The 27492-nt window shown below is 36.9% G+C and overlaps 2 protein-coding genes across 9 annotated transcripts in view; one reads left to right on the forward strand and one right to left on the reverse strand.

Moving 5' to 3' along the window:
• Window positions 1–11778, forward strand: part of PAQR3 (progestin and adipoQ receptor family member 3) — a 33794-nt gene extending 22016 nt beyond the window's left edge. For all 4 annotated transcript variants that reach the window (XR_006596990.1, XR_440158.4, XR_002156235.3 and 1 more), the window contains one exon: window positions 5168–11778. The gene's annotated coding sequence lies outside the window, so the exon portion shown is untranslated. The remainder of the gene's footprint in view (window positions 1–5167) is intronic.
• The window catches only part of BMP2K (BMP2 inducible kinase), a 130938-nt gene continuing 103753 nt past the window's right edge, over window positions 308–27492 (reverse strand). For 3 of the 5 annotated variants that reach the window (XM_045056175.1, XM_023253013.2, XM_023253010.2), the window contains 2 exons: window positions 21551–21661; window positions 308–6633 (listed from right to left, as the gene is read on the reverse strand). In XM_045056175.1, coding sequence (XP_044912110.1) covers window positions 5198–6633; window positions 21551–21661 — 1547 coding nt within the window. In that variant the 3' untranslated portion in view covers window positions 308–5197. The remainder of the gene's footprint in view (window positions 6634–21550; window positions 21662–27492) is intronic. The other 2 variants (XM_023253012.2, XM_023253014.2) reach the window with 2 other exon arrangements.

Below are 27492 nucleotides of genomic sequence, written 5' to 3' on the forward strand. Positions count from 1 at the left end.
AATTCCATCCATGGAGGGCAGGAATGCTATTGTCACCAAAGCTCTAGTGCTGCTTTATATGTCTGGGATCAAAAGCACTACAGAACATACATGTAATTTCAATAGTGCCAATCACCTGAAGCAAAAGCGAACTATTTTTAAATGTGCAATGTAAAACTCGTGCCTTCAATATGAGAATAATTACCTGCATCCCACACACGATGCCAGAGCTGGACTTCCTTAAAAAGGGATAAGCTATTCAAAATAAATAGCTCTAACTGCAGCATAGACTTTTCTCTAAAGCAGTTAACTATAACTGAATTTGAACAGTAGTACAATCCACACTGTGTGCCATTTATTAAAAAGACACAAAGCCCTTATTTTTCCACATAACTTTAGATAAATCTCACTACATCCAAAACAGCTCATAATAAAATGGATCTTTCCACAAGCCACCAATCTAAAGACTATGGAATAATATGTAAGATAATGTGATCTTAACACCAAACTTAGTCCACCAATCCAATAAATAGGTTTTCTCTTTAACATGCCAAAGCCTCTTTTCTGACATAATCAAGGATTACAGTATCTTATTTAACCAAAGAGTTTTTAAATTCTATATGTTACCAGTTTCTAAGGAGCTTAAGTAAATTATACATAATGCAAAAACAATGTCAGACATTCAAAAGCTAGTTCAAAGTCATGTTTTTGCCTTACCTTCATTATAATTATCAGTAATTGTAATGCCTGAACAAATTGTGCTATGTGGTGTTTTTGCTGCAAAAATGCTAGGTCACAACAGGTTTTCTTAAATTACACTGTGAGCTTTACCCTAAGGATTGAGATCTAATCCCTTTTCCCTTTTCTATTCTACTAGCTGGAGCATAATAGGTGCTTAACGTCTGTAGTGTGAATAAAAGAAAACTGAATAGAAGTTTACATCCAAAACATTTACGACAAACAATGAAAAACGCCAAAGTCACTAATTATAAAGAATATGCAATCCATTTGGGATTTATTGCATTTAAAGAAAGCAGATTATTAAAACAATAGGTATGATAAATACAGTAAGAAAATAATTTTAAATTTCAAACAAAACAAAGTGAATGAGGGACAGAATTCAGTCAATAAGAATAAGCAATGTAAAGGCAACAAAGCAGTAAAATCAGTTAGTGCTTAATTAGATGTAGAAAAGAAAAAAAAAAAAGCAACTGATTCTATCTCAGTTTCCCAGCTATATCTGAGGATTGAAGTTACTTTAGAAAGTATGTTTGGTAACAATTAGAAATATAATAAACACATAAATCAGGTTTATTAAAAGTTAAAGTTATTTGCTTAGTGGTACATCAAAGGCTTCAGAAAATTCAAGTTTAACAAAAAATGGAAGTGTAATCAAAGAAAGTGCACTTAAAGCTGTTTGCCAGCAATTTAAAAAGTAGCTTACTATTACTATAACACTTACTATTAGATGACCTTTCCATCACAAAAAGAGCGTAGTAATAAAAACAATTCTTTCAAAAGTAGCACAATAGATTTTTAAATTAAAAAAAAAAAAAAAAACCCAAATGATGACCCTTTGCATTTTCATCTGCCTACCTCCTTCGTTTAGTGGCTTTTGTAAAACACCTCCCTAGGAGTGAATGTTCTTGTATTAATGATTGTGGTTGCAATTCCATTTAAAATGAGAAATTCACATTAACTCCACAGCAGAGAGATGTGGCATGTGCATGCATGCGTGTGTATATATTTTTCTCAATATATAAACACCTCCATGTATAAAAGTTTTCAAACATTTGTTATTCTCACAGTAGATATGTCAGTTCAGTATGAGACCTAAAAATGATGAGGAATTTTGCTACAAGGAAGAAAAAGTGTACTGTATATTCTACACGTATTAAGACAAATGTACCCAAACTCCTCAGAACTAGTGATATTAATACCTGTGTACCTTCTAGCAATGCTTAAATGAAGTACCCAAACCTAAAATAAACGAAGCAGAGTGGCCGAATAGTAAGAAAACTGCCCTGCCTGATGCGCAGCAGAGTGGGCTCCACCTTACTATTTTCCGCCAGCAGTATGACGACAATCTATCACTGCTAAACACTAAACGGGGTGGGATCAGGTGTGTCTATCTACAATTCCAAATAATGTCCTTACTGTGCCCACACATACACACACACACACACACACACGCACGCGCGCGCGCAGGGATGGGGTGGGTCAGTCGGAGAATTACACAATTTCCCAATTGATACTTCTGAATAAATATTGTAGTCAGTTAAATTTTCATCCAGCCTATACCCTTTCCTCCTCCGCCTAATACATCAAGCAACTTATGTGTCTCAGCAGATACATTCTTTAAAGCCATAAAAGCTGATCTTTTTTAACACTAACATTGTGCTGAAGTCATATTAAAATAATTAAGCAAATGGTCCACTTTTAAAACGATTATTCAAAATCAACAAGCATTATTAAAGCTGTTAGGACAGAAGTAACTTTGGCCTCAGATTTTTGCTAGCTTCACAATTTACTTCCCTTAGTGATGTTCAAGTATTACAGGTTTAGTTATGACTATTTTACATACAAAAGGAGCACAGAGGACACCTGATTAATAACAGGAAAATAATTTCAACTTTCCTTCTTTTAAACAAGAATTGGACCATCCCAAACGTTTACTGAATGCTGTGTCCCAGGTATATGTGTTAGGCTCTTTGACATACCTTGGGAGCTCCATTCGCAGAATTCTCATAAGGGAATTACCTGGGCATCACTATGTGGAGTGACCTATATCCTAACGGTAGTGGGAGGACGTGATGGGAAACAGAAAATAACCCTAATCCCTTTACTTCGGCACAAAGGAATCTCCCCATTTCTATCCCATCGGGTCCCCTATTGAATCCTGGTGTTTCCTCTGAGCTGTCATCTCAAAAGAGGAAAGTCACTGGGCCCTGATATAATAAACATAAGAATGGAAATATTTTAAACAATGTCACAATTGTTTCCTTAGAATTTATCCAATTTTATAAGCCCAAAGTGTCTACATCAGTTTCCAGATCACTTAAAATTATTCAGTGTATCGAAAAGCAAGTGTAAGCAAGGCCTCAATATCAGACAGAAGTATTTCATGGTTACATCCCAAGGAGACTACATTAATTCATCCACTACCCCCTTTTAAATTATGAAACTCATTATGAGGTCTAGCAGAGACCAAGGCCAAAGACTAAAATAGTCAAAGCATACTGTGTACACATCAACCAACAAATTTTCATAAAAAAATTCTTCTGTTTGATACAAACCTACGGTAGTTCATGAATTTACTATGTGTAACCATCAACTCTTCACTTTTAAAAGAAAGTATCACTTGAGTCTACTTTGTAAAGTTTTGAAAAACATCTACTTGAGCATTTGCATTAGCAGTATTAATCAACCTGAGAATCAGGGGGGAAAAAAAAGGTGCAAACATAATATTTGCCTTTGGCACAAGGACAAGTAATTGGTGCAGTTGGGGCTCTAAAAATACAACTCTTAAGCAGTAATATAATGCTTGGTCTGCCTCTGCTACATGGAGATTCACATATTGCTTCCCTGTTTGTCCACAAATTTATATCTGATTTAAAAAAGAATAAAAAATGAATATAGTTACATACATACTTTGCTTCCTTCCAAGTTTAGAACTGAGAAAACAGACAAACAGCTCATCCCATTTGGGGTACTAGAATTAAGATAAGATTACTCATTTAATTGGGTTCAAAGAAAGCTCATTTAAAATACAGCAATCAAGGAGAGTGCCGGTTAATAAGAGTCTCCACTCCTTTTTGTAAATAGCTTTAACAGTTCTAGAAACTTGTAGATGTTGATAGGGAAGGCCAGTTCATTATAACTTAAAAGAGCTGGAGACACAGGAAGCACAGATACTGTATTCACAGTAATTCATATAGTAATTTCTATCTTCTTAAACAATTTCTATAAAATGTCAAGTTTCTAATTAGGATTTGTGGTGGGGGAAAAAAAAAAAGGCAATTTGGTAGCTGTGTTCTTTTCACCAGAGACACATCAACTAGCAGAACTGAGAGGCTAGCTCCTCCTCGTCTAATACCGTCTAGCCACTTTAAGATCTTGTGTACTAGTGCAGAGGTACTTACAGCAGGATGCGGGCGTCCTGCCTATAAGGCTTCATGGGTTTCACTGTTCCGTGCACTTCATTAAAACTACTCCACCCTCCCAACCTACCTAGAAAATTGTTGCTCATGACTTGGGGACTATTTGGTGAAGGTGGTAATTTAATAAAGTACATTATTAAATGCAACATGATTTTTACGCTGTAAACGTCTTAAAAACTCAGGGTTTCAGCTACATAATTTTTTCCTCAAGTAAAATTTCACTACAACCCTTGTCCTCACTCCCCATTTTTCCAACAATCTGCTTTATTAGGGACATGACAGTAAAAGTTGTGAACAAGAAGCCATTCAAAAAGAATTATCAAGTGTTCCTGAAGTAGGTTTTTTCTCTCTTCTGTATCGTTTTCTTTTACATTTTCCACACGTCAGCTACTACTCTTTAGTTTGTGTTCTAGGCTTCTGTATAGATATTCCATTATTAATGGCACTTGTTTTTTTAAAAGGAAACAGTTTTAGGCACAACAGTTACTTCTGGCTCTGCTCTTTGAGAAAGGTGTAAAGACTGAAATTTCTGCTCTCTCCAGATAATAACTTTCCAATTCTTGAGGAGAACCAGAGTTTGTTTTTACTGTGTGGAAATCAGAAGAGACCTTTAAAAAATCCACAAATGCAACCTATGTATGTACAAATAACCTTAGTTTTAAATGCTGGATCCTGACATGAGCCTGGGAAATGAACACACAAGTGACATCCTGTTATAAAAATAATGCCACCCCTTTCCAGTCCCTTTTCAGTGGCTCCACAACTGGAAAGGCGGCACGTTCTTCCCCTGGATGTCTGTGCAGTCACGTCTGGTGGCCGAAACCCGGGGTAGAGCTAACAGTTGAGCTCCTCCTTCTCCTGTGTGGAAGAGATGGGAAGTCACTACCCTGTGGAGATGCTTCCTTTTACTATTTGGTTTATTTAAAAATCACCTATTCTGATTGACCTGTAAGAATGAATGATATAAAGAGCTATACAAATAAATTTTCTTTCAAATTCATAAAACTATTCATACTTTTTTGAAACAGGAGTTAATGCCAAGAGTCCGTCGGAAGTATCTACTGTTTAGAAGGAAATGGAGCAGCACCAAAGGGGTCTAATTCAACTGACTGGGACTGTTGGGACTGATGTGAAGCGATGCTTTGCACCACAAGTTCTGTAAAGGGCACGGCACCAAAATCATCCATTTTCAATGCGTCTGCACTATGGAATGAGCCATGCAGAGAACTCGGTCGTGGCCGCCCAGGCAGGACGGGGTTGTGGTCGGCACGGATGTCACTCAGGCCCTGATGTGGAGGGTGCCATGGCAGATCTGGAGGATGGAAGGGCTTGGCACCAAAGGGGTCCAACAGATTCTCCTCGGGTTGCAGGCCGTTCCCTCTGTCTCTCCCGTCGGTCAGTGCAACACTAATGTTCTCCTTGGAGTCCGAGATGGTTAAAAATTCATTGCTGCTTTGAGAGTCTCGGCGGCCCACCTTTTTGTGCCTGCGAGCCCTCTCTGGAGTGCGGTAGGTAGGCTTCACAGTCTTCTTTGTGCTGGTTGGCGTGCCATGATGCCGCTTCCCGTTACTTTTGGACAGATCCTGCTTGGTGCGCCTTTGGCGAGAAGACAGTTTCTGTAAGCTCCGCTGCTTGACTTTCTGCTGTTGACTCCCAGTTATTTCCTCAAAGGGCACAAGCCCAAAAAGGTCCTCGCTGCTGTCACTTTTACTTGTTGATGTGGGAAAAGGCTGAAATGGAGTGGAGCCAAATATATCTACACTTTTGGGGCCACCAGGGAGAGCATGTGCCTCAGGACCCACTCCATGGCAGTCTTGTACACTGACCTTCTTGCTAAAGGGTGCCTTTGTGAATACATCAAATTCCTCCTGCTCTAGACCCACAGCAGGACACAGGGTCTGCTGACAGAAGTTCTTTTCATTCTCTCCTTGGTGAGGCTGCTGAGGACGCACCGCGAAGAAGGGGACAGCGCCGAACACATCAAATTCCAGTTTGGGAGCCTCCACTCCAACATCGGAGGGTAACCGGGTTGGGGTGAGAAGTGTGTCGGTGGGACCTGGTGCTGATCCACTGCCAGATTTGTCTCTGTAGACAGGGCTCACGTCACTGTACTTCACTTTGGCCTGCTCATAATCAGAATCAGAGCTATGTTTCTCTTCTTCCTCGTCTTCAGAATCCATGAGGAGAGGCCTGTGGCCCAGATTTTCTGGTTCAGTATCATCGTCGTTAAAATCTCCCTGCTCTCCCTGAAGAACTTCCTCATCCTCCTGTTCCTCCTCTTCACTGCTCTTGGGAGAAGGAGGATCTGACTCAAAATCACTTTCAGACTCATCATTCCGCTTTTGCACTTGACCCTGTACCAGTGAATTCTCTGAGGTTTTCTTTCCAGTCCGGTGGTCTTTAGATACTGGACTTGCTTTTCTATTCTTGATAGGGTTTGCAGAACTATTTTCTTGATTCGTAGATGAATGTTCAGTTTTCTTTTCCGGAGAACCTGCAGATTCAAAGAAAAATTATTATAGCTTTCTAGTACATTTCAAGAACCATTTGCACTGAACAGTATGCACTAACACGAGGCATTACAAATCCCTCATACCAGTTCGCTTAGAGGAAGAAATAGCATCAATTCTTTGGTCATTAGGCTTAGGGAATGCACTTGTCCTCAACTAGATGGTTAAGTCCTCTAGTGCAGAGAGATTTCCTGGTCTCTGTACCCTACACACCACCTACTCATAGGCCCTCAATGCCAGCTAAGTTTTAGTTACAGTACCCAAAGAGGACTCTGAATATAGAACACAGACCAATTTTCTTCACCTTCAAAATAAGATTATTCAACGAATCGCCTCTACTCAGAATCCCACATTTACCTGCTTGTATTTCTACTCCATTATAAAATTTTCCCAAAAAAGATCAACAAGCATGAATAGCTTGTCTGTTCAGTTAGATGTTTCACTGGAATTTTTTAAATTAGCATTCTGATTTCCTTATAAACGAGTATCTTATTAGATAGGCTAACATGAGTGCATACCCACAATCTGATCAAAGCCAAGGACTGGGTACTGAACTGAGTGAGAGTGTACCAAGGACAACTGCCTTCTCAAGATGACCTATATTCCTTTAACTATCATATCTTTACTACTAAACATTACATTAAAAGCATGATATCTTAAAAAAAAAAAAAACTATCAGTATGTTCACTGTATGACGGGTAGTGAAACTGCATCAAATAAATATAGTGCTTTACAATTTCAATGTCTGGTATATAACAAAGAGTGTATTTGTTACATGAAAATATAATGCCCTCCCAATACAGTAGTGTATTTAATGGATATTCCAGAGGGAGGGATCAATCTGAACTGATGCAACCACATAACCAATCATCCCTTCCCTTCCTTTGACTAAGATCAGATATTTTCAAAATAATAGGGTTGGAAGTATAGTCTGTAGCCAAGAAAACTAATCAGCTTACAATGGAAGGACCATTACTCTCCTGTTACTAACATGGTCCCTATGGTATATGACACCTCTGAGTTCTTACCTTCTCTTTGAAAGTCAGCTCCGTTGTCTTCCCACCTCTCTAACTGTTCCTTCTTGGTCATATTTGTAGATTGATGTTACATATTTGTAGATTGATGCAGTTTCACTACCCATCATACAGTGAACATACTGATAGTTTTTTTTTAAGATAGCATGCTTTTAATGTAATGTTTAGTAGTAAAGATATGATAGTTAAAGGAATATAGGTCATCTTGAGAAGGCAGGTGTCCTTGGTACACTCTCACTCAGTTCAGTACCCAGTCCTTGGCTTTGATCAGATTCTCTTTCACTAACATCTCTGCATACATGTATGTTCCTCAGGATTCTGTCCTCGGCTTTTTTCCTCTGCGTGTCTTCCCATGGTCTTAAATAGTTGTATGTTAATTGCCACATACACCATCATGACTGAATCTCTAATAGTGACCATGCATACTCAGTCATCTAATAGTTAGGAATATGTATCGTACCATTACTTCAAATTCAGTAATTCAAAAGAGATATCTTTCCTCTTAAAATGTGCTCCTCACCCTTCCCTCTGAATTAATGAACAATACTTCTGTCAACTAGTTCTGCAAATCAGCAAAAATCTGGAAATCATCTTCCTTCCTCACCAGTGTTTTTAAATTCTCTTATATCTGTTCCTTCCTCTTCCTCTGCCAGTTGTCTATTTCATTTCCTCTATCCTTGTCTGTCTGTCTCCAGTACCATGTCCATCAGACCGCTCCTCTCCAGTGCCACCAGAATGACTTTTCTGAAACATTACATAGCTCAGCTTAAAACTTCAGGGGCTCTCTGAAGTCCCAACCCTTAGCCCAGCACAGGGTGTCCTTCTCAATCTGGATTCTATCCTACCACATCTTTAGCCTCAGACCCTGATGTATTCTTCATGGGTATTCTTCATTATTGCCACACCCAGCTTGTCCCTACTCAAACTCAGGAACAGATTCAAATTTTTAAAAAGTTTTTGGGATATCTTGCTATCCAACATCTTAATGTTTGCTATCAGAAACTGCGGAACCTAATAGATTTGGGTTTCCTGCTGTTTTAACATCTCATACAACCTCTTGGTAAAAACATCCTTCTAGTTTCCTGCTCCTGTCTGACTTGCCTAGTGGTCCTGGCTATATTCCATGCCAGAGCCCTTCAAAGACACCCCTTGAAAAATACCCATATTTGGGGGTCCTAATGAACTCAGTACAAGCCTAAATTGTAGCAGCTACTGTACTGTATTATAATTATTGGTTTACTTGTCTGTTTTCCCTACTTGATTATGAGCTCTTAGACACAGTCCTATTTATCATTTACCTCATTTATCATTCCTTTCTACCCTAGCAAGTGTTGAATCAATATTTGTTGAATGAAACAATAAGTGACTACTCTGAGCTCATAGCTATAGACACATACTCAGTATACTCAGAATACAATAAAGAAGGTAACATAAAAAAAATGAACTCTTTACATTCAGTCACTGCATTTTTAATTTAACAATATATTTTTATAGAGCACTTTCCTACATGCTATATGCTGATCATACATTAATGAATAAAATAAGTACAGTCTCTGCCTTCAAGAGTTTATAATCAAGTGTGGGAGAGTATAAATAAACAAATTGTGACGGGCTCTCTGAAATAACAGAGCAGTGGTGCAAGTCATGGAGAGGGGGGAGGGGGGAGGGATACATAAGCCTACAGTCAGCAGAGGCTTCCCCTAAGGAGGATGGTTAGGACTGAACAGTGAAGATGAGCCAGCTATGCAAAGGACAGGCAAAAAGCTGCTCCAAGGAAAAGCTATGGCATGTGTGAAGGCCAATGCAGAAAGAAGTTGGCATGTTTGGGGAACTGAAAATAGGTCAGTGTAGCTGGAGTACAGTGGCAAGACTACCATACAAGATGAGGTAGGAAAGAGAGGGGAAGGACCAACCTGTGAATGTCCCTTTAAGGCCATTATAAGGAGTCTGGATTTTGTGCTAAGTTCAGTGAGTAATGGGGAAGCCATTACAAGGCTTTATTTAAAATGGGTGTCATGTTCAGATTTATATTTGAAACATAAGTGACCACTGGGTAGAAAAAAAGGCTGAAGAGAGAGGTATAAAAGTGAGGAGATCAGGGAAGAGGAAACTGTAGAAATAAAGCCAGAGATTCTGGTGGCCTGGATGACAGTGGGGGCCGGGCAAGTAGAAGTGAAGAATTAGAGATTGAGGAGGGAAACTCTGGAAGGATGGTAGCGCCATTAATGCAGACAGAAGAGTGAGTAAAGAATACGTTGGAAAGTAGAGGAAGATTTCAAGAATTTAGTTTTGGGGTGCCTGGGTGGCTCAGTCGGTTGAGTGTCCGACTTCGGCTCAGGTCATGATCTCGCGGTTCGTGAGTTCGAGCCCCGCATCGGGGTCTGTGCTAATAGCTCAGAGCCTGGAGCCTGCTTCGGATTCTGTGTCTTCCTCTCTCTCTACCCCTCCCCCACTCATGCTCTGTCCCTGTCTCAGAAATAAATAAACATTAATTTTTTTTTTTAATTTAGTTTTGAACACAAAGTTTGAGTTACCTATGAAGCATTTAAGTACAATGGTTAGTTTTTGACCGGAGACGAGATTTGGGAGTCCTCACCTCCAGAGGGGTAAGTAGAGAGGGTTACAAGTCTGAAGGAAATCATTTAGGAAGTGAGTACAAAGCAGAGAAAGGGGACCCAACACTGAGCCTTCAGGTCTAATACATTTGGAGGTAAGCAGAGGAACCTACAAAGCTACATGCAGAGTACGGAGAGAAGGACCCAAAACCAGGTGAGCGCAATGTCACAGAAGCCAAGAGAGGAGTGCTTCCGGAGACAGAGTAGACACCTGGGCTGGGTGAGGCAGAGAGCTGCAATGAACTGAGGACAGACAAAGGCCACTGGCTCTGGCTGACACATGCACTTTGTCGGCAACCTTAAAGTGAGGAGTAGGGCTGAGGAGGAGGGGGAAAGAAGACACGGAGAATTCCATCAGGTTCTACTTAAGTATAATAATCTTCATCCATTATTCATCTGCCAGTTCTATGGAACAAGCCAAGAGCTAAATGTTGTATCTTTACAAATTTATAATAGGCTTATCTTAGATCCTAAGAGATTAAAACCAAATCAAATGCAGATTCTCAAGTTTGACTTCTCCTCCATAGAGCTTACTTCTGACATTAAAAACAAAGATTACTTTTAGATTAGCTGCAGAATTCATTTTCATGAATTTTTATTCAAAAGCAAAAAATGTAACAGCAAAGATTTATAATCATTCCTCGCTTTGGGACAGTTCCTCTAAGATACAGTTTAACTTACTACCTCAAGCTCCTTACCCATCCAGAGAGAGCCACAATGTGTACCCCCTCATGCCTGCTCATGGACACCTCCAGCAACACTCCAGAATGCTTCCTAAAGTATATTCTGCAGAACGTTATTCCTATAATAAGAACTAAACAGCTCTGTGGTCCCAGGTACCTGAGTTTATAAAATGCTACACTATATAATGTGCCTCCACTTGGAAAATGCTCATTAAGGGTGCTGATAAGTCCTATGCAAAAGAATCTGCTTAATCTTATGAAACCAGGATTTCCCAAATTTGCTTCACTACAAACACTTGTATTCACAAGTAACACTATTAACTTCATAAACAATTTTGCAAAATGCACTCTGGGAAAATACTACTTCTACAATTTCTCTGGGAAATTCCATTTCTAGGGCACAGGGTGTCATTCCTAAAGATTTTCTGGAAAATTTAACAAGGACAATTTACAAAATTTAAAAGGACAGAGAAACAGACAGAGACGGAGACAGAGTCTGAGCTGTCAGCACAGAGCCTGATGCAGGGCTTGAAGCCACAAACCGTGAGATCAAGACCTGAGCCAAAGTCAAATGTCCAACCGACTGAGCCACCCAGGCGCCCCAACTTTATTTTTGCTATTCTTCTATTTTAATCCCAGTCTTCTAAATTAACTGTTTTCCTTTACCCAATTGGCCACTAGTGCTTTCCAAAACACAACTGTCACTTCCTACTCATTCTGTCTGCACTGTCCGCTTCTCAAAGTTGTATTCACAGAGATACAGATTTCTTGGTAATAAAGTGCTATATATAGATCTATTTTTTAGATTGTCAGTGTGAATATAAATTTGTGGGGCTTTTCATTTACCATTTTAAATGCATCTTTACAGGTATCAATATAGTCACTACTAATTCTGAAGCATAAAATATTGTATAGAGAACATTTTAAGATTTAACATTTACCTATGGAACTTTTGGGTTGTTTCTAGCTTTTCAGCATTTCAAATAGAACAATGATCATGCACTTTTTCCTTGAGAGGGGGAAAAAAAAATAAAGGACATTCTCCTCTCAATTTCACTTTATGGATTTACTGTTACTCCCTCATTATACATAATCAATACACAACTAATAAAGTTAACCCAGTGACAATCTCTGACAAGATCATAGCTAAATACTCTAGTCTGTACCTTCACACATGAGAAAATATATAAATTATCATATTACAAAAGAATAATATGACAATAATAGGTTCTTCTTCTTAGGACTGTTGTAAAGAAAAGACTGAAGAATGCCCAACACAAAATGAACACTCCATAGTAAACTATCACCACCACCTCCAGAACAAGGCTACACTCAATTACCTCATCCACCCCATTCCAACCTTCTAGCATCTTTTCTGGACTCAGTGCTTGACAGTGAAACTAAACACAAGGGAGGTGGAGACAAGTGCAATTCTATGGCTAATTCAAGAAGAGTTAAGGCCCACTTTAGAAATGGCCAGAAAAGGGTCACCTGACTGGCTTAGTGGGGAGAGCACATGACTCTTGATCTCAGGGTCATGAGTTCAACCCCCACACCAGGTGTAGAGATTACTTTTAAAAAAATGGCCCCCCAAAAATAAGGCAAACAAATGTATATCCACACACAAGGGTGCATACCGAATCCTGGAAACTATATCCCTGATTTTTAAATAGCTGTAGTTGGGTACATAATATAAGAATTTGAAAAAACTGCTTTCAAAAAGACCACGAAAAGTCACACACAACGATCTACATATACCATCTTTGTGGTTTCAGATTACATCCCTGAAGAGTATGGGCAACTGGGGAAGTTTTCTGTTGTTATAAACAGACTGGTTTTCTTTCTTTACTGGTCTCCCCTTTATAATACTAAAAATAAACAAGGATATTTATCCAAATTCCTTTTTCTCCCACATTCTCACAAGAGAATCATACGCAGCATACTAAGAGCCACGTAAATGTTAAGCATCATAAAAACACAATTTAAACACATGCAGTCATCTTCCCCCAGCACCACCTACTCAGGAAAAGTTAAATTCCAGGCTGGAAGTTACAGCAATCCTAAATAAGGCTTCACTTTCTGCAGTAAAACTGACCTACTTCATCGTCCCCTCTTCACTGTGAAACTATACACGAACTGAGAAAGAAATGGGAATTATAGAAAATTAAAAATTATTTCAATATATTCTAAGGATTTAGTCCTACTCCATAGGCACAAAAGACAGTGAAAATAATTACTACCAGCTGTAAAGTTGGTTATCAACTGTACAATATATAATACTTTAAAATGTGACTTCATAGCTAAGTGCCATCAACTGTTAAAATCTATTTCTTTGCCTAAACGTATTCTTGTAATTAAACAAAAAGAATTCAGATATTCCTACTGTTTGCTCCCAAGGCCAGATTGCATCTTCCAGTAACAATATTCCACACGTGATTCCAGCAATATTCCAGCAAATATTCCACATGTGATTTACTATGAAATTTAAATCGGGATTATTTCACTGCTTAATTTCCCAAAAGCATAGCCTAAATATGTTTCCTTATAATCCAATATATCCTAAATCCTAATAATCCCTATTGGTAGAGATGTGTATTATTAACATAAAAAAAATGGCTGTTTTTCAAGGGGTGGAAGGGGTGCTATAGTATTTAGAATAAGCACTAGGAACATGTAGTTAAAGCAAAAACAAATCTCTAATATGTGCCCAGGATCATACCTCAGTTACCTTTTTCTATTAATTGATTTTGGTAAAATACTGTAAATTTTCTCAAAAGAGAACACTGACCAACTTTTATTTTTGGTTCTAAGTAGGGCTTTCTTCTCAAGCTAAAAAAAGTAGAATATTTTGATGGCTTCTGGTCAGGATATTATTTCTGCTTTGTGTCTTTGAAATACAAACTATAAAAATTACAGCTTTTTGAGTGATCCTTATCTTTTGAGGTTGGTCTGATTGCTGCAAACAGCCAGAATCCATTCAGAGCCAAATCCTGAAAATGAAGGGAATGACTAAGATGGTGTAGATCTGGATACATTATTAAGAACAGCCATAAAGGGTTATGAAGTCTTAAATTCTCTTGTATGTCACATAAATGGTCTCTCAGGGAAATTCCAAGTAAAGTGTTGGGGAAAAAAGTTACAACAATGGAAATCACTAAAGTGTCAAGAGAATTAGTCCTTATTTACACACAAAATTCTGCTGATTAAAGTTATTCTCACTCACTATTATATCATATACAATTTTAAGATAATAGTTCAGAGCTAACTAAAACAGTGCTTCAATTATTCAGTACTGTCCGTAAAAAGCATTTACTAAATATCTAAATACCAAATGGACCATTTGGTAACTATTTACATAAAAATATATAGCATACTTCCCTTCCTTCACTGGCAGAGGATACGAAATGAAAGTGTCCTTTGATGACTTGGAACCCTGCATTCCTGTCTAACTCTCCATCTGTAAAGTAGGGAAAGCAATCGTACTTGCTTCGGAGAGTTGCAGCAAGGATTAAAGTGAGAACACAGGTGAAGTGCGTACAACACCACTGGCGTGTTGTACGTACTCAGTAAAGGGCTGGATTATTATTGCTGATGTAGAACGCCATCATTTTATGGCCTGCCATATGCTTCCACTGGTACTGAGAAATTAATCAGAGAGGATGGTAACTAATACCATCAAGTGCACAAATGCTGTGCCAAAGGTTTTTCATAGTCTCTTAACGCCCCACCATTAGGCTCCCACAACATTAGTGTAAACGTGCTTTTGTAAGGCTTGCTATGATCTTTCCCCTTCAACCTTATTAACTACATCTTCAGAAATGTTCCCTTGATCTCTTCATGTCAGATCATTGTCACAACTTTCTACCATTTCAAAGATATTATTACTATCCAGTGCTCATGACTTGGCTTTTCCCTTTTCTCTTTCCATTTCTTTCTTTTGGTGACCTTAATCCTATTTCATAGCTTCAACTATATCTTAAAACAAAAAACAAGAAGGGATTTTTAGAGATGTAGCCTTTTTATACATGACGAATTTGAAATGAGGAAAAAGTTGAATAACTTGCCAAGTTTAAGGCTATACACATGAAGGCCATATTGACTTCTCTGCTGATGACACTAGCTTAAAACTCTCATCTGTAAATTCCTCAGTTAAACTACCAGTAGAATATCATCACCAGCAAATATTCAATATAGCTTATAATAAACCCCCGACAAAATACAACCACAGACTTGAATTTCTTTTGCATCTCTTTTACAAAGCTATGTCTAAGAATTAAAGAAAGAAAAAAAAAGCACCATACTGTTTCTACTTCAGCAAATAGTGTTTTGTTGAACTGTACAGTATCTTGTGTTGAGTATTTTATAGTCTGTAGGTTTAAGATCTAGAAATACTATAAGACTTTATCACCAAATGAACACTCAACTTTACAAAATGCACAAAAGATAAACATCCAAAAAAGCCTCAATTTCATCATCTATAAAATAAGAACAATAATGGAACTTACCTGACAGAGCTAAACGTTAAATAATATTCATTTTATTTAGTAAAAGCTCATTAAATATTAGGTCACGTGTGTGTGTGTGTGTGTGTGTGTGTGTGTGTGTGTGTGAAAAGAGAGATTATATTAGATTACTAAAGTAATGAACTCATTCATCAAGGTACTGTATGACATACAAAGATAAATAAAGCAATTCCTGGCTTCAAGAAGCTTATCATTCACTTTAACAGTTGTGAAACTCACCTACTAATCCTGATTCTAGTGATCTGGAAAATGAGTAACCTGGTAAAAACAACTGGGAGTTCTAAAGAACAGGCCTAACTCACCAAATGAACTTAAGAACATGAATTAATTATCCATTCCATGCTTGAGTTTTTATAAAAAGAAATTTCCCGATGTTAAAATTTCAAAGACATAGTCTTGCACAGTCCAAGAGAAGATTTCAAACTCAAAAGCTAAAATTTGTAGTCAGTTTTAATATTTTCACGTATTTGTTATGGTATCCTATTTTAAAGAAATAGTGCAAATAAAGTATTCTTGAATCACATAAATGAACCTTCATAAACGTTATCAAAAAATTCAAAATATTTAGAAAATGTCAAAAAATGTGTAGAGGGGGCATGTCTGCATCATACTATTCATATTATCACTCTTCTAATCAGGTTTCCATCTTTCAGAGGACAGCTTTTAGTTATAAAACAGGTGGTACATTTTTAATCATATAAGAAGCTTCCAGTTTCAAGGAAATTTTATTTTGATGTTCTTTCCTTTGCTATCAGATTATAGAGGATGAATGGCTTGAAACTGCTATTGTAATTACATGCCTTCTGCTGTCTCATCACTTCGGGTACAAGGGAGGGGCTTTAAAGCTCACTTTGAATTGGTAGCACACTGCCTGCCATCATTTCCTACCAATGTGCCATTCCAGGCCCAAGGATTAGTGGATTAGAAGGCTTTATCAAAATCTGTACTGTTTCTCTGAAGTCAGGCCAAGTGACAAGGCTTGAGTATAAAAAGAGAATCATGCTAGTTGTGAACTGTGGCTAGTATTTCCCAGCCAGATTAAAAATGCTGTAAAACTGACATTTCTATTATGTTAGTGATATTGTAAATTGCTATTTGAAACAAGCCACTTACCATTTTTATTTGTTCGGCTGCTATTTACAGAAGAGACTTTAGAAGGAGACAGAGCTGGATTCCTACTTATAAACTATCTGACCTTAGGCAGATCATTGATGCTCTCTGAGCCTGTCTCCACTATATGTATGAAAGAGAATTCAATAAATGGTAGCCATTATTGCTGACATCCTGAAACAACAAAATTCTTGATCTTCTAGAATTACCTACTAGGATCTAAAAATATAAGAAATACCTGCATATCATCACTTATAAAATGACCTAGCATTTGAACTGACAATCTGTTAATAGTTTATGTCCCAAGAAATATTTGCTATAAATAATGTGGCTTTCCCAACCCTAAACGCAATTTAACCTCCTATTAGATAATGAGAACCATGAAGTAGATCTGAGATTTGGAAGACTAAGTTCACCAAACCTAATTAAAAATGCAATGCAATGTAAGAAATCTAAAATTTCAGTGACTTGATTAATATAGCCTATATGTCAACAAAATTCCTCAAATACTATATATTTCAGAAGTTGTATTTATTAAAATTAGGCAGTCCACACTTTAATTCACAGAGCCACACATCCTTTGTTGGTATACAGACTAACTAAAATGATGCCTTAGGGAGGGGCGCCTAGGTGGCTCAGTCGGTTGAGTGTCTGACTTCGGCTCAGGTCACGATCTCGTGGTCTGTGAGTTCGAGCCCCATGTCGGGCTCTGTGCTGACAGCTCAGAGCCTGGAGCCTGCTTCGGATCCTGTGTCTCCCTCTCTCTCTGCCCCTCCCCCACTCGTGCTCTGCCTCTCTTTCTCTCTGTCAAAAATAAAGACTAAAAAAAAAAAAAAAGTTAAAAAAAAATGATGCCTTAGGGAGATGGATGGGTGTGGGGGTTTGAGAGGGAAATGAATACTATGCTTTGAATACGATTTTTATGAGTACACTATAGTGAATACTGGTAATTAATGCTTTAATAAAAACAGAAATAGCACGATTGAAACAGCTCTTGGTAGTGAAAAGTTTCACAGATTCTACACTATATTTAAAGGTACCAGTAGTTAAGAGAATACTAGTTTACTATTACTGGAACTCTGTACTACTACTAGCTGGATAGCAGCTACATTTAACACTAAGATTTTGACTTTTGGTAAGTAGTAAAAATATTATTTAATAACACTACCAACAACAGCCACAGTAGCAACAACACTGAGAATGTGCTTTGTATAACATTCTCTTCTTTAATTCTTTCAATAATCTCATCAAGTAGCCACTATTATCCCCAGGTTTTTTTTTTAATGTTTTTTAATGTTTGTTTATTTTTGAGAGAGACAGATAGGAGTATGAACAGGGAGGGGCAAAGAGAGAGGGACACACAGAATCTGAAACAGACTCCAGGCTCTGAGCTGTCAGCACAGAGCCCGACGTGGGGCTTGAACCCACGAACCGGGAGATCATGACCTGAGCTGAAATTGGATGCCCCACCCAACTGAGCCACCCAGGCACCCCTTTATTATCCCCAGTTTAAGATACAGACCCCCTCCAAGAAATGAGGCAACACCCAATATCACATGGTTAATCTGTAATAGAACTAACATTTATACCTAGAACTTTTTAAATTATAATTATGATATACCACACTACTAATAGTTTAGTAACCTGACATAAAAAGTAAATATAATTCCATAATTAAAATATCAACTTATGGAAGAAGATATTATCCTTATACACAGCACCAAACATATTCTTGAAATAATTATTTGACCTCTGCATAAATTGATATTTATAAAATTTAATTTGACCCATAAGGAAATGTTTAAAAATAAAAAGCTGGATTTCAATCATTTCAGAATGGTCTATCAAAATGTTATCTTAAGCTTCCAAAAAGTCTGAAAGCATAAACTAAGGCGCCAAATCAGAAAGATGTATTTATGTGAACAAACTAAGGGAGGCCAACTGACTGTACCAGATCTGTAATACATGCAGCTATTTAAAAAATAGGGACAAAAAGGGTATTTTGGACTCTAAATAATAAAGGGTAGGGGCATAGAGAATATTCCTCTAGTTGAAGCCTTTTTTTTTTTTTTAAAGCTGGAATACAATGAAGCAATGCCTCAAAAATTCATAGGGAAAATTACGTCCAACATAAAATTATTTACCCAGCCAAATTATCAGTGAAGTGCTTGTGCAGAAAAAAATATATTTTTAGGCAGCAAAGTTTAAAACTTTTCCTCCCATGCATACTTTCTCAAGAAACTAGTAGAGGAGTTGCTCTACTAACAAAGACAGAAGAGAGAGGAGACCCAGGAATGCCCAGAAGTCTGGAGAGTAGAAGAAAATACTAGGATGGTAAGTTATAGGAAGCAACCAATTCAGATTGCAGAGCTCCATGAGAGGTAACCAGGTAAAAATGAAAATGGTAGCCACCTTAAAATGGGAAGAAATTCATATTTCTAAATGGAGATGAATCGATGACAGGGTACATAAAACAATAAAGAAATAAAAACAGAAATTTTTATAAACGTAATTATAATTAACTCTAGAAAAAACAAAAACCGCATAGAAGAAAGGAAATGTAATCATGGTACACTGGAACATTGGTAACAAATATTTACATATTCAAAAATGCACACACTGAACATTGACAACCAACAACTTTGTCAAAGCTGTACTGGAAGGCTAGGGGGAACAAAACGTGTGTGTGATTGTGTGTGTTTGGGGGGAGGGTAGAGTAGGGTTTTAGGAAGTCCACACATACTATCTCAAATTGGAAGTACAAAGTAAGAAATAGCAGAGTAAGTATGATATATTAAAATACCAGAAGTGAAAAAATTATCTCTGAGGAGTCTAAACAGGAAAAAGGGACAGGGACACAGCAGACAGAGAAGTGAATTTTTTTTTTCATTATAAACCTTGTTAAATCCAACTTTTTAAAGTAGTGGTAGCATTTATAGCCTTTATAGCAAAGATCATTTTTTAAGATCACTATCTTAATACTTAGGAGTCTGAATTTTTAGGAATAGCCCGAATTTTTTCATACATCCAATGAATATTATTAGATAATTACTGGGTTGGCTACTAGGCAGGATTCAAAGATAGACAATTCATTTTACCCACCCCTTGATAAGCTTATAACATAACAGAGGAATTAAATGCCCACAGTGAAAAGAAAACAAAATAACACCAGCAGCAATCAAGCTCAAATCTGTGAGCATATTTCTAACGACAAAAATCCTAGGCCAACCCCAAAATAAGGGTGCCCAAGGAAAAGGCAAACTACTGGGGCTTACTCTAGTCCCTGATTCTGGTCCATTTCACCAGGTTTCCTTCAGAAGCTCTTAAAGAAAAAAGAAGTTGCACAGCTATGTGCAAACCTGAAAGGGATTACAGAACTCCTTCTAGGGTGTGGAAAAGAGCTAACAGTACTGAAACCATTTCTACCACAAACAGATTAAGACCTAGGTTCTTGACAGCTTGTAATGACCATTTTGAGATATTATAATGTGATTGGAAAGAGTAACAACATCTTCATGACCTAGGGTATCTGGGGTTTGAGGGAGTACATATGTGCATGTTAAGTAGAAACTATAAACTGTCTTCCCCAATTAATGTCGTGTCATTCATTAAAAAGTAATTTGAAAGAAACAGAAACTGGATATGGACTGTTTTCTAAATGTCACAGAGTAAAACAGAGAACATAAAAGTATGTAGAAACTCCTAATTATTGTGCTGCATGTTCTGGAAAACCAAATCTAAATGTTGAAAGGTATTAACACCGCCTCAATATATTCATCAGAAATCCTGAACACCTATTTCTTATTAAACTTACAATTAAAATTTTTCTTTTGTTTATAAGGTGTTTCTTTTGTTGTTGTTCTCACTTGTGTGCATGTTTAAATTTTTTTTATGTTTATTCATTTTTGAAAGACATAGAGCACAAGCAGGGGTGGGGCAGAGAGAGAGGGGGACACAGAATCTGAAGCAGGCTCAGGCTCTGAGCTGTCAGCACAGAGCCCGATGTGGGGCTCGAACTCACGAACCGCGAGATCATGACCTGAGCCAAAGTCAGATGCTCAACTGACTGAGCCACCCAGGCGCCCCACTTGTGTGCATGTTTAAATGTTTAAATGGTAGCAATGATGTTATTACATATATGTAACTTGCCTGAGTGAAAAATACAAGGAAAAGAATGCAAGAACATGGCTGACAGTTACCTTGAATATAGTAAACAAAACCTTTACCTTCTAAGAAGGCATTATTTCTTCTAATATATTTCTCTTTTCTATCATCAAACTCTTTTTTTTTTTCCACTATGAACACACACACAAATCCATTTATGCCAAAGTGGGATCTTATTCTATCCTAGTATCTTCGACAGTGTTAACTGGGGAATTACTTGGAAAATATTACTACAGATATTTATTGCTGGCAATAACAGTATTTAAATTCTAAATTAAAATTAAAGGAAAAAAGAACAAAAGAGTAATTTGTCACCAAATTACTGTGACAAGTACAAAATCAGTAATACTTTTTAAACACAGCTAAAAAAAAAAAAGCATGTATGAACTTAGGAAAACACAGGATTTTTAAGCAAAAGCTGAGTATAAAAATATCTTTGAATGTATTTTAAATACATAAAAAGGAGAGAGATGTTATACATGAATTGTTTTCAATGGTATCCAACAATAAAGATAAGAAGAAACAGTTATGGTTCTACTATGTAAATCAGCATTTTTCTACATTGGCAAAAAGCACAATTGAACATCCCAATGGAAAGAATGACATCAGGAAGACTAGAATGGCAAAGGTAAAAATAATTTTCTATTTTCTGTAACTAACACCTAATTCTTACTTTGGCTTTATATTAAGAAAATGTTTTTTGTTATTTTTATTATCGTTGTTCTTATGTGTATTTTTTAGTGATAATGATGATGTTACATATGTAACTTGCCTGGGTGAGAAATGAAAGGAACAGAACCAAAAGGATCTTCTGGAGGATGGTTATGTGGAGCAGAAAGTGGGTCTACATTCTTATCTGAGGATGCTCTCTCCTCGAGCCTGTCTGTAAAAATAAGATGAAACAAAAAATAAAATAAAATAAAAACGGTCTTTAAATAAAAAAAAAAAATGGTAACAGTATAAATAAAATTAAACACAGCAACAGCCTTTTTGAAAAACATTAGATTCAGAGTTCATTTTTATAAGTATTAGGGGGTAAGTCCTGAACTTAATAGATACTTGTTGCTACAAGGCAAGCTTAACAATATCCTCTCACTGCTAAATATCACAAACACAATTAACCTAATAAATAACTTAGTTTGGTTTATTTAAATACCCAGTTGTCTTCAACTTGTAACATACTAGACCTGAACTAAAACCCAGCTTACTAAAAAGAGACACATTTGGCAGACTTCCTCCAAACATACATATGGGAAAAATATTGCAAACGGCTATTTATTCATCAAATAGGTAAATCTTATTTCTCAATAGCAATAATTTATTACATTACTGTTCATTTCTCATATTACTTTGTAGTTATTTTATCATTCACATATACACAGAAAGATACAGATATTCCTCTATTAAATTAAAAGCCTTAATGACAGAGTATATTATTTTATCCAATAGATATCTGTGATCTAGTATGTGCCAGGCACTATTCTAGGCAATGGGCAGGCAACATCAAACAAAATGAAGGGTCTTGCCTTCTTGGAGTTTATATGCTGGCATGGAAAAACAAACAAACAAAAAAAGCAATAAACATAATGAGAAATATATAGAGCATGTTAAAAATAAAGCCGTAGAGAAAAGTGCAGTGTGGGGTAAAAAGAATTAAGGGTGTGGGCACAAGTGACAGTAATAAATAGACTCATAAGTATCAGGTGAGAAAAGACTCGAAGGAGGCAGGGAAGGGATACCTGGGGAAGGACACACCAGACAGGGGGAACGTGAGGGCAAAGGCTCTGACTCTTGCAGAGGCAGGCTTGTCCCCTAACTCCCTAGTAGTGATTACCTTGCTCTGCTCTTAAACTGCGTACCACAGGCACTTGATCAGCTGGGAACTTCTCAATTTTTGTAAGTTGTCTCCCTATCCTCTGATTCTTAGCAATCAAGTGTATACTATTAGGAACCCATTCTGTTTTTTCAGGCATTTTAAGCATTCCTAGGACTATACCCTTCATGTTTAAAAAACCCTATGGATAAATTCTGCGGGTCTCATTTGAGTCCTAAGACATTGCAGGGTATGCAAAGAAAATCCAAATATAATTAGACGTTCCTAAAAATGAAGTATAACTTCAGAATGAAGCAAAAAGCTCCAAGTGAAAGCACCCTAGGACAGTGCTTCTCAAATTAAAAGTGCATTCCAGTGAGCTGGAATTTATTAAAATTCAGATTCTGATTGGACAGTTCTGGGATGGGTTCTGAGACTCTGCACTTCAACAAGCTCCCAGGTGATGCAATACTACTGGTCCAGGGAGCACACTCAGGAAGGCAAGCCCTACAGTCGACAATATCCTAACTATACTTAATTATTGCTATGGAGAATTCTTTAAATACCCTTATGAGAATGGATACAATTATCAGCTTTTATGGCTAAACTAACTCTGCAATATCCACCTGAAACTTTGGGTTGACTAAAATTTTACTTGAGGGGCGCCTGGGTGGCGCAGTCGGTTGAGCGTCCGACTTCAGCCAGGTCACGATCTCGCGGTCCGTGAGTTCGAGCCCCGCGTCAGGCTCCGGCCTGATGGCTCAGAGCCTGGAGCCTGTTTCTGATTCTGTGTCTCCCTCTCTCTCTGCCCCTCCCCCGTTCATGCTCTCTCTCTCTCTCTCTCTCTCTCTGTCCCAAAAATAAAATAAAAAGTTGAAAAAAAAATTAAAAAAAAAATTTTTACTTGAAATTTCACTGGTAATATAATAATAAATATTTTGTGAAGACAACAAACTGACCATTGATTTATGCACAAACTAAAAGTTCCAAAACTTAAGAGTTACTTTTCAAATCCAATACTGCAGTGGATAACAATGAAAATTCTGGTACAGAAAAGAAAAGGACAAAGGAAAAGAGGAAGTGGGAAAGGACAGATGAAAGAGACTATCTCAGAGTGACAGCCACAGCATAACAATATCCAAGATCCCTCATTCTTGAAAATCAAGACAGTATATGCAAGTACTTAGGTCTAAACTAGGACCAAACTTCCTTTCTAAACCACTTGCATTGTAAGTGCTAGGATTCCTGTATAAAATGTAGTTACCTGGGCCTTACCACAAACCTAATGAATCAGATTATCTGAGCAGGAGTTTGAGAATCTACACTTTAATGTGCTCTCCAGGTTTATAAACCAGTACTGTACCAATGGTTCCCAGCACATAAAAATGCAAAGTTACCACTAAGGTTCTTTGAATCCTCATGCACTGGTATATTATCTCCATCAATCTATGGCAAATTCACATAAATGTATAAACAGCACCATGTAGTTATGACAAGAGTACAAACATTATCGTGTAGGGATAAACCAGTATTTTTTATACAGTGAGTCTCACAGTTTAAAATATGGAGACACTCTTATATGCAAAGTTCATTTATCCAATTATTTCAAAACAGAAATCAGAATAAATTCACTATAAAATGAATCATGTTCTCACTGTTCCATAAAACACAGAATCAATTTTTCCATGGAGGACTTTTTTTTTTTTTTTTAAATCATTTAAATTTCTGAAGTTCACTGGATAGGGGCACCTGGGTGGCTCAGTCAGTTAAGTGTTCGACTCTTGATTTCAGCTCAGGTCATGATCTTGCGGTTCGTGAGACTGAGGCCCACATCAGGCTCTGTGCTGACAGAGCATAGTCTACTTGGGATTCTCTCCCTCTCTCTCTCTGCCCCTTCCCTGCTCACACATTCCCTCTTTCTCTCAAAATAAACATTAAAATATTAATAAAAAAAAAGTTCACAGAATAATCTAGATCTCAGGGTACAAAATACAAATACATATGTTAATTTTTTTAATTATTAATTACCTATAATTGAAAGCTAATGAAAAGGTATACAGGAATACTTTTCAAATACACAGTCACCCCTAAATGAATTTAAATCCATTTTCAAATAATTGGTGTACATTAGAGCAAAACTTGAGCTTGATTTGCCCAATATTAAGAAACTTACCTCCTCCTGCCTTCCCAAAAGAATTATGTAGGTGAATAAAGACATATCTTTTCAGGATTTTTAATTGATACAGATGGCAAAAATACAGGATTTAAAAATCCTAGAATCAAAGTATATTCCACAACATCATCAGAAAATTAATATACCCTGATAAGTTAACTCAGCAGCTTATATGGGTAACTCAGCAGCTTATAATGGACTGAATAGCCAAAAAGTTAATGAATAAATTTTACAAGTACAGTCTTCACCTGATACTTCTGAAACTACTCAAATATATTTGAGAAGTTCTGTTATTCTGCACTGAAGAAACAGCCATAAATGTGAATTTGCTTAAAATGGAAAGAGTTAGTATTTTACAACAAACTAATACAGATGTTTACATCTATATCCTTCCATGGCTTCCCAGGAAAAAAAGAACACATTCGGTGGAATGTGCAAAGCAGCCATAGTCTGTAGTTTCTTCTCTTCTTCCTTTTAGTTATTGTAACACGGTTTTAAACAGAAACAAACAATTGCCATCAACAAAAATAATATTCCATTAAGTATTACTTTTAATTAACATGCAGAGCTACACAACCATTTTAACAAATGCAAGTTAAAAATTTTCCCAAAGCAAACACCTGTATTCTAATTAGTGTTGAATGTATTAAATTTTATCACAGATTTCTAAAGTTTACATGCTAATCTGGATATTTTGGTACAAAAGACAAAGAAAAATACAAGTTTAAGCTTTAAAAAATGTCACTGATATCAGCTTTATTCATGATGCTTAATTTTAATTTAATGTTTTGATTTTAAGTAGGAACAGACAAAAAATTCTGAACCATAAATAATATTCAGTTACACTGAAAGCAAAAGCAAGAATCTGGTCTATTTTATATGTTAAATCCCTTTGCCAACTGGTATATGGAATCAACAACTGTTTTCTTTATTGTTTTTTTTTAATTTTTATTTACTTTTTGAGGGAGAGAGAGAACGAGTGAGCGAGCACGAGCAGAGGAGGGGCAGAGAGAGAGGGAGACACAGAATCTGACGCAGGCTCCAGGCTCTGAGCTGTCAGCACAGAGCCCGACGCAGGGCTCGAACTCACAGATCGTGAGATCATGACCTGAGCTGAAGTCAGATGCTCAACAGACTGAGCCACCCAGGTGCCCCGACAACTGTATTCTTTAATTAAAGATCACTAAAAAAGTTTTTGTTACCAACTACTAATATTTTAGAATTCTGGTATGTCAAAATATATGATTCTTAAATCACTTTTTGGATAATACACACAAGTAAAATATTTCCTAGACAGAATTATCCTTTTTTTAAAAAATAAATAACCATGTACCATCTTAAAAATAAAACCTCAGATGGCAATGTATTACTCTGAACAATCATTACATGGGCAATGCCTATATACAGGTATTCAGTTTCTCAATGGAAAGCATATCACAAACCAAATACAAATTACTTCAAAAAAGAGTCTGGAAAATAGCTGGTAAAATCTGTGCTGAGAAAAAAGGAAAATTTGCTATTTCAAATGCACCAATAATTTACTTACTATTTTACAAAAAGTTTTTAACAACAAAGAAACCAACTAGTAATGACCAAAATTAATTAACTTTCATTACACTGTTAGCCTTCCACTGAAACTCCTAAGGTTCTGAATGAAATCTTCTATGCAGCAGGGAAATTTAGACCTTGTCAAGTGGATCAAATATTAGATACCTTATTGCTTGTGAGTCAGAGGTGCTAAAGAGGACTGAATATATTACAGTTAAGTAACACTTTGCAAAGAAATCTTTCTAAACTATATTCTATACATTAATGATTTCTTTATAAGCGTTATTAAAGATATTTCACCTTTTTTGAACACCATTATTACAACTATCAATTATTAAGGAAAAGACAGACTTTTTTCTTTTGCTGTCATGTCATTTCTGCTGTTGATGTTGTTTGTGCATAAAGTCCCTTCTAATTTGGTTTTTCTAAACCTGATAGTTTATATATAATTTTTAAATGCTGGTTAAAGGGCAATAACCTCAAGATGGAACCTATGATTTCCACTGAAGATGAGGAAAGGGAGGTGGCATTTATGGAGTGCCCAAACTCTTTCAAGACATTATTTAATTTTCCTGATAACTCTGCGAGGTAAGCATCATTATACCCAGTTTATAAACAAGGAAGTGAGACAGCAGTTATGTCCCTTTCCTGAGATTACAACCTAATTAAATGGCATTGCCAAGTATCAGAATCCTCGTATGTTTTCTGGTGCTATATGCCAATTTGAGTGTGGCAGCCCTGTGACAGTGGTTTCAATAGCTCAGGGACCATCTAGGCACTTTTCCAAATGGCTAACTTGCTCCAAAGTCTGACCTTCAGATAAAGCTCCTCCTGTACTTGCATTTGGAACTTAGTATCTTTCCATAATCAACAGGGCAGTAAAATCTAAACTCTTTGGCATACACGTGTGCACAGATATATACAAAAATTACACGTTATCTGATCTTGAAGTTTGAAAGCAAATAGCTGGTTAAGAGTTTTACATGTTAACCCCAAATTTTATGAAGTTATGTACACATGAATATACTATATCCCATTTTTCCCTAAGTGAAGTAAGTAAAATTTGGCTGTCATTACAAATTCTAAGATGCTCAGAATAACACATTTTTATAAGATAGAGAATACTCTACCCCTTCCATCCACTGATGGAAAAAAAAGGAGGAGTTTTACCCATAGAGTA

The sequence above is a fragment of the Felis catus genome, chromosome B1, assembly GCF_018350175.1.
Source record: "Felis catus isolate Fca126 chromosome B1, F.catus_Fca126_mat1.0, whole genome shotgun sequence".
Classification (NCBI taxonomy): Eukaryota; Metazoa; Chordata; class Mammalia; order Carnivora; family Felidae; genus Felis; species Felis catus.